Below are 7,223 nucleotides of genomic sequence, written 5' to 3' on the forward strand. Positions count from 1 at the left end.
CGCGGGGCGTGGCGCGGCCAGAGCCGCAGGACGACGAGGAGGATGAGGAGGAGGCGCTGCCGCACTCCGAGGCGGTGGACGTGTTCCAGGAGGGCCTGGCCATGGTTGTGCAGGACCCGCTGCTCTGCGACCTTCCGATCCAGGTGCGCGAGGGCCGCGTCGTTCCCCCGAGGCGCGGACGGACCCTGGGACCGCTGGGGGCTGCAGCCTCGGGAAGGCGTTTCCGAGCGTAGCGGAGCGTCTAGGCAGAAGGCTCCTGTCGGGCCTGGAGGCGAACGAGGCTCTGGCCTCGGGCTTGAAATTTAAAGGGGTGCCGAAAAACCGACTAGTTAGGACATTTGACATGTCAGCAGTGTTTTAAAAACAACCAAAAGTTGGTGTGCAGAAGCCTGGGGTAAACAAAAATAATGTAATTTTCAGACAAAAGATCAATGTTTCCCAGTTTTCCGTTCTCCTCAGACTTCAGGAATGTTCTGCCTAACTTTATAGACGCTGTCCGCTTGTCTGTCTTTGTTGTTCGGGGTGGTGAAGGGAGCTCCCACCTCCATCCTTGGTCTTTTCCAGGTTACTTTAGAAGAGGTTAATTCCCAAATAGCATTAGAATACGGCCAAGCAATGACAGTGCGAGTGTGCAAGATGGATGGAGAAGTTATGCGTAAGTACTGCCTTCCCCCTCAGGCCAAGCAGTCTGAACCTTCACAGGAGAGGATGTTAGCAGGGCTGGTGGGTGGAAACTCCGGGCTGTGCCCAGGCCTGTTGGGCACACCCACACCTGCCCAGACTTGAGCCTTGAGAAGTAACAGAACTCATCAGAGCTTCTGGGCTCTCCTCTTGACACCTGACGCTGGGGATCTTCTCCTGCTTGTGCAGCCGTGGTTGTAGTCCAGAACGCCACTGTCCTGGACCTGAAGAAGGCCATCCAGAGATATGTGCAGCTCAGGCAGGAGCGCGAGGGAGGCATTCAGCACATCAGCTGGTGAGTGGAGCCTTGGCTCCTCCCTCAGCGCTTCTTGGGAGACAGGGAGGACGTGCTGGACACGAGCGAGCCTTTTCATCCCCTGGGCTCTGCTCAGGATGCGGCCTAGCGCATCGAGCTCCCTGTCCCGAGCCTTTAAAAAGGGCAGGTGCTCCTGTGCCTGCGGGCCCTGTCCTAGCTGCTTCTCCTCTGCATTACCACGCGGGCAGCTAGGTAGCTGCACGTGGGGACACCTTAGGGCATGCCCAGTGTGTCTGGATGCGGCTTCCCTGGTTAGAGGAGCGGCTACCAGCCCCTCGCCTGGGTGCTCTCAGCCTCCTGAATCACCCTGCTTGTGGTTCACTGAATTCCCATCTGTAGGTCCTACGTGTGGAGGACATACCACTTGACCTCCGCGGGAGAGAAGCTCACAGAAGACCGGAAGAAACTCCGAGAGTAAGTTCAGGCTCCGTCTTGAGCTACAGGGAGCTATCTGATCTGTGGCCCTTTTGTTCCCCAGGCCCTGCCATAGGGCCGGGGTTTCCTCCAGAGGCTCTTAAGAAAGGAGGGGTCTTAAATCCATTCCTGGGGAGTGTGTGAGACCAGGAGAGTCCCTGACTGTCCTGCAAGGAACTCCCTGGAGACCTCCCTGCCCGGAGGACAGGAGGCAGAGGAGCTGTGGCAGTTCAGGCTGCAGAGCCAGGAGAGAGGGTTTTGAGTGTGCGTGGTGGGGGAGCATGGCCCTGCCCCCTCCTCACCTCCCCAGCACTGCACTCTTCCTGCCTGGCCTCTCTCATCCCACACAAGCCTCGGAGGAGGAGTCACAGCTGGGCCCTTCTGTAGGCTGGACTCTGCCTTTCCTTCTCTTTCAGTTATGGTATCCGGAATCGGGATGAGGTGTCCTTCATCAAAAAGCTGAGACAGAAATGAATCTCCAGACTTGGACAGCTGTGTGTGCGGGCAGCTGAGCTCCTCCCTGGCAGAAGGAAGCCTTGGGCCACCGTGCCCTTTCCCCAGACGGGTGGGAGAGAGCCTGACCCCAGCTGGACTCGCCTGGACTCTTAAATGAACCCCGATCCCAGGGCTGTGGGCCTGGCCCTGTGTACAGAATAAACCCTGTTTTCTTTGAGGTTTGGAAAGTCATGTCCCCATAGTGGGGCACAGGTGGGGACCCTGCCGGCGGTCACACTGTTGGGATGATGTACCTGAGCCCTTGGCCACCACCCTGCTCCCCAAGCCACACACACCTGTCCTGTCATCTCTGCAGCGAGGAGGAAGTAAAAGCAGAGTGCCGGCTCTGTCTCTACTTGTGGGAAACAAGGGCGTCTGAGCCCAGCCTGGTCAGGGCCTCTAGCTTCAGCCCATGGGTGCCTGGCTCCTAGGAAGGGACATGGCCTGGATGCCGTGGGGCGCTTCCAGGTGTGTGTGGAGAAGTGTGATATTCCTGGGTCCTTGTTTGTCACCTCCTCGTCACTCTGCAGAAGGGGGACAGAGTGTGCCCACCTGGCCGAGGACCTCCAGGGAGATGGACCTGACGTGAATGCCCTGTTCTGGCAACTTGTGGGTGGGAGGCCTGGGGCCTGGAGGATGTCCTTCCAGCACCCAGCCGGAAACCAGAAAGGAGGCGGCAGCTCTGGTTGAGTTAGTGGCAGCTAAAACGCTCCCGGTCTGTTTATTGGCCACATGAGGTGGTCGTCAGAAGGCTAGTTAGAAGGTAATCTCGGGAACTAGTGTGATAAATGCCCGGAAGCACGAGGGGTTCAACAGCAGTGAACACGGCAAAGTGTGTGGGAAGCAGGGCTCCTGGGCAGAGTCCCGAGCCGCAGGCCTGGCTCCGGCCACGGGCACACGGCCCCAGCGCCCGCCAGCTCAGTGGAGCTGAGCATCCAGCTCGTACTTCTCACAGAACTTGTCAGTGAAGGGGATGCAGGTGAGGAACTCACACCACTCGCAGCGGACAGGGTAGAAGTAGAAGAGGACCACCAGGCCAGCCAGCAGGCCCAGGAAGACCAGCTGAAAGACGATGATCTGGCAGCGCTTGCGGTACAGGTCGAACTTGCCGAAGCTAATGTAGGGCAGGAAGGCAAAGGAGAGGAAGAGACCGCTGATGAAGCCTGAGATGTGGGCGAAGTTGTCAATCCAGGGCAGCAGGCCGAAGGTGAAGAGGAAGAGCACCACGGCCAGCAGCTTGAAGAAGGCGCGCCAGGGCCGCGCCAGAATCTGCCAGCTCTGGAAGAGCTCCACGAAGAGGCAGGCCAGGATGCCAAACTGCGAGCCAGCTGGGCCCACCTGGAGGTGCAGGTGACCCTGAGCCAGTGGGCCGGGGCAGGCCGCCCGCCACCCTCCGCTGGCCCAGGGTAGATCAGGACAGGAGCCCCAGGCGGGACAGGGCATGGCAGGGACTCGGGTCTGCTGGACCCAGTTCATGCTGGGCAGCACGTGGGGGGCAGCCTTACCTCTGCCCGGTATGGCAGGGAAAAGGCACCAGCCAGGGTACCAGTGACGCCACTGAGCAGGTAGATGATGGCTATGCGGTGCCAGCCCGCCAGCTTCTCCAGGTCTCGCAGGACTGTCATCTGGAAGCAGACGGACACCAGGCAGTGCAGGACCCTGTGGGGAGGGGGCACTCAGCAAGGAGCACTGACCAGCTAGTCCTGGGGTCCCTGGGACCACCTCCTCCCCCCAGCCCCCACAGCCCACGTGGTGTCACTTGCCCAGCGTGCAAGAAGAGGGACAGCCACAGGCGGTAGAACTGGTCAGGCACCTCGGGGTTGAGGAAGGGCAGGAGCCCACACACGTCGTCCATGCAGTGCACCTGTGCAGAGTGACCGTGAGCACCCGCCACGGCTGCAGCACGCGGAGGGACCCTCCCCCAGAGGCCTACCTGGGAGCAGAGTGTGGCCTCCTCATGGAAGTAACCCCTCATGAAGTCACAGTACTCCCGGGAGGTGATCTCACACCTGGAAGGTCAGGCCAGAGCTGAGAGGACTCCCAGGCTCAGGTTTTGGCCCCGCTCGCCCACCTTGTTGGCCTGGATAGGTCCGGCCCCTTCCTCACCCCACGCCCCCCGGGATCCTGGGTCGTTTTGGACTGGATATGGGAGCAGGCCCAGGGCAATGCTGTGTGTCCAGGACTGGGGCACCCCTACCTGCCCTTGGTGCCGATGCAGCAGGGCCGGCCCGTGATGACGCAGTCCATGTGCGGGTGGTTGGTGTGGTTCCCAGCACTGCTTTTGGTGCAGATCTGGGTCACAAATGGGGATGAGTTGGGTCAAGGTCACCCCTAATCTTGGGCCCCACACCACGCTTGGTTGGAGCAGAGATGGACAGGCTCCTAGGGTAGGAGACAGGCCCCTGTTGGCCTCAAGCAGGTCACAAACCCTGGGCCTCAGGGCATCTGTCAAATTGGCATGATGTCACTTGACTTCTTAAGGCTCCACCTGGTTCTACTTAGAAAGGGAGGCTGTAGTGGATGGACCGGCTGGCTGAAGGCCAGGGCAGAGCATCTGAAAACGGGGTGGTCCCTCAGAGACCTCTGGCCACTGATGGGTGAGATGTGGATTCCTCCCCAAGACAGTAAGGTGGCTCCCGAACAACCCCTCCACACCAGCTCACCGGCCACTTGGTGATGTCATCTGGCCACTCATGGGGGTCCTCAGAAGAAGGCTCATCACACACCCTGCACGAGCCCAGGGTGTAGTCAGACCTTACTCTGAGCCCTTGGCTTAGCACCCTCCCACCCTCCTGGACAATAAGGAGACAAATTATACCTCCCTCCACCCCCACTCCCAGGGGAGACATGGACGAACGGAGGTAGGGGGCGCAGCAGGACTGACCTGGGATCCTGGTGGCAGACAGAGCCGTACCGCCTCTTTTGGCCAGCAAGGTCTGGGGCACTGGGATGCAGGGGCCACTTCACCCACACTGCCAGCGTGGACTGTGGGAGGACATGGGCTCAGCCCTGGTCTGAGCCCACCATTCCACCGTCTCCAGGGGGCCAGGATCAGAGACCCTGAGCTCCTCCCTCTGGTTCTACACACCCGCGTGCCCTGCAGCCCCTCCATGAATTTGCACTCGGGAAACTGCTCGCATGTTGGGAGATTGTTATGAGTTCAAGAGCATAGTTCCTATTAGCTTGAAAACAGAAACCACCCATAGGCAACTGGTACAAACTGGGAGCTCCACATTAGATGACAAAAACTTGGATGAAGTTGTTTAAAATTTAGTGAGAAAAGTAAGGCAATACCACTTACATAAACTTATGACAGGTGCCCCAAAACAAGATGGAAGTGAGAAGGCCACACCCAAATTAAAAACATGCAGAATTCCCTGGTGGTGCAGTGGTTAGGACTTGGTCCTTTCACTGCCAGGGCCTGGGTTGGATCCCTAGTCCAGAAACTAAGGTCCCCCAAGCCCTGCCGCTCGGCCATTTAAAAAAATAATAAAATTAAGGACACACAGTCTGCAGGGGGAGCAGCCAGAGGTGGAGGGATGGGATAAGAAGGAAAGACTGAGGTGAGGGGCCTTGCACAGACGACGGCATCGTGTGCTGAGAACCAGGGGTTTAGGACAACTCAACCAGCTCTGCCTGAGTCCCAAGGAAACGAGGTGCAGACAAGGGTGCGAGCTGAGCTGTGGGCGGGCACTCACCGAGCACTCCTCCTCCGAGGTCTGCACGCAGCCTGACCGGTCGTTACGCACGCAGCACGCCGAGTGCTTCTCGCGCTCGCGCGCAGCATGGATGAAACTATGCACCTGCGGGTCCTGGCGCATGCACGGCGAGAACTTGGCACCCAGGTGAATGAGGGCCTCCTGCGGGGAGGACGATGCAGCTGCGGCTGGGCCTCGGCGAGCCCAGGGCCCCGCCCCGCCCTGCCCTCACCGGGCCCCGCCCCCGCCCCGCCCTGCCCTCACCGAGCTGGGCCCGATCCAGAAGTTCTCCTGTTGCACGTACTTGACATTCTCGTAGACCCCACGGTTGCGCAGCACCTGGGAGGTGGAGAGAAGATAAGACGGAGCTCGGTCGCGCCCCCTCCCGTCAGAGTGGGCGGGAGGGAACCCAGACTTCGCAGAGCGGGGCCAGGAGGGCACCCGGAGGGCGCCGGGGCTCACCGAGTCTACGGTCTCGTGCTGTGAGAAGCCCACGGGCGCCACGCCATAGATGCACACGGCTAGAATGGTGACGAGCGAGTGCACGAAGGTCAGCCAGTAGGTGAAGAAGGGCCTGCGGAGCAAAGCGTCAGCAGAGGTGCCATCCCCAACCTGGAGCGCCCGCGCCCACCTGGAGCCATGCCTGCCCTAACCCCTCCCCTCGTGGCCTACCTGTGGTCGTCCATGTCCTCAATCTGGCGTTTGACATAGCTGTCTATTCGCTTGCGGTAAGTGCGGTTGGTTAGCCGGCCCACCATGCCCAGCCCGTACGGCCGCTTCTCCCTGGCAAACAACTTGCGCACCGGCATCGCGATGCGCTGGCCCCGCCGCTGCCCCGCCGTGCTCACCACCTCCTGCCGCAGCCGCACCTTGGGCTGCGGGGCCGCTGCGCCGCCCTCCTTCTGCTTGCGCCAGCCACGTTCCAGGGGCCTGGGGAGGGAGGCACTGTCACTGCCAGCCCCAGAGTGCCCACACGCTGCTGTCCATCCCCCGTGGGGCCAGGACGACCCTCCGAATCTGTCCTGCTCCCATGTGTAACAGGCTGAAGTCAGGCCCGCCGAGCAGAAGCAGAGCGGCCCGAGCCACTTTCGGGATGGCAGGCAGGTGGGGTCAGACCTACATCTGTGAGTATTAACGACGCCACCTCTTCGCCTGCTGGATCCTCTCCAGGCTGTGGGCTCTGGGACCGCCAGCCTCCTCCAGGGATGAGCAGCCCAATTTGAATGGTGCCCAGTCCTGGGGCCCCCAAACCTAGTTGCCAAGCTGGGTTCCCAGTCCATGAGATGACCGCCCCCGCTCCGGGGGTCCCCTTGGGTGTCATGCCTTGGAGCAGCTGCTCCTGACAGCCTGGGGGCTTTTCCCCCACGGAACTCGCAGGGAGGCACTCACAGCATCAGGTGGCTGCGCTCCAGCTCGCTGCGGTCCAGGGCGCCGCCCGTGAGGTCCACTTGCTCTGGGGCTCGCTCCCAGTCTTTAAGCGCTGCCTCCGATGGGGACTCGAACACCTCGTCCGGGTAAGTGGACAGCTCCTCGTGGAGGACACCTTCCTGAGCAAACACGCGCGGTCAGCGTGGGAAGCTTAGGCAGAGGGGTCAGGGTGATGGCGCCAGGCTCTTACC

General features: G+C 60.8%; 2 protein-coding genes across 2 annotated transcripts in view; one reads left to right on the top strand and one right to left on the bottom strand.

Annotated features, from left to right (window-relative positions):
* Positions 1–6: 6 nt before the first annotated feature.
* On the top strand, positions 7–2,084 carry SNRNP25 (small nuclear ribonucleoprotein 25kDa (U11/U12)). Its single transcript, XM_010857392.1, has 5 exons — positions 7–143; positions 565–655; positions 871–976; positions 1,337–1,411; positions 1,828–2,084. Exons 1-5 carry the CDS (start codon positions 102–104, stop codon positions 1,883–1,885), a joined length of 372 nt encoding a protein of 123 aa, XP_010855694.1. The 5' UTR covers positions 7–101; the 3' UTR covers positions 1,886–2,084.
* A 508-nt stretch (positions 2,085–2,592) lies between these two features.
* The window catches only part of RHBDF1 (rhomboid 5 homolog 1 (Drosophila)), an 8,141-nt gene continuing 3,510 nt past the window's right edge, over positions 2,593–7,223 (bottom strand). The window contains exons 8-19 of the mRNA XM_010857445.1: positions 6,994–7,151; positions 6,277–6,534; positions 6,067–6,178; positions 5,869–5,943; positions 5,605–5,766; positions 4,791–4,891; positions 4,570–4,633; positions 4,104–4,198; positions 3,840–3,915; positions 3,670–3,770; positions 3,412–3,565; positions 2,593–3,244 (exon numbers count right to left, since the gene is read on the bottom strand). Coding sequence (XP_010855747.1) covers positions 2,825–3,244; positions 3,412–3,565; positions 3,670–3,770; positions 3,840–3,915; positions 4,104–4,198; positions 4,570–4,633; positions 4,791–4,891; positions 5,605–5,766; positions 5,869–5,943; positions 6,067–6,178; positions 6,277–6,534; positions 6,994–7,151 — 1,776 coding nt within the window. The 3' untranslated portion in view covers positions 2,593–2,824. The remainder of the gene's footprint in view (positions 3,245–3,411; positions 3,566–3,669; positions 3,771–3,839; positions 3,916–4,103; positions 4,199–4,569; positions 4,634–4,790; positions 4,892–5,604; positions 5,767–5,868; positions 5,944–6,066; positions 6,179–6,276; positions 6,535–6,993; positions 7,152–7,223) is intronic.

This window comes from Bison bison, unplaced genomic scaffold, assembly GCF_000754665.1.
Source record: "Bison bison bison isolate TAMUID 2011002044 unplaced genomic scaffold, Bison_UMD1.0 scf7180017854880, whole genome shotgun sequence".
Lineage (NCBI taxonomy): Eukaryota > Metazoa > Chordata > Mammalia > Artiodactyla > Bovidae > Bison > Bison bison.

Bases quoted from the DNA above. Each gene is read 5' to 3' on its own strand.
- SNRNP25 (XM_010857392.1), top strand. From the start codon at position 102: ATGGTTGTGCAGGACCCGCTGCTCTGCGACCTTCCGATCCAG. The intron at 144-564 runs GTGCGCGAGGGC...GGTCTTTTCCAG, and splicing joins TCTGCGACCTTCCGATCCAG to GTTACTTTAGAAGAGGTTAA. The intron at 656-870 runs GTAAGTACTGCC...CTGCTTGTGCAG, and splicing joins GATGGATGGAGAAGTTATGC to CCGTGGTTGTAGTCCAGAAC.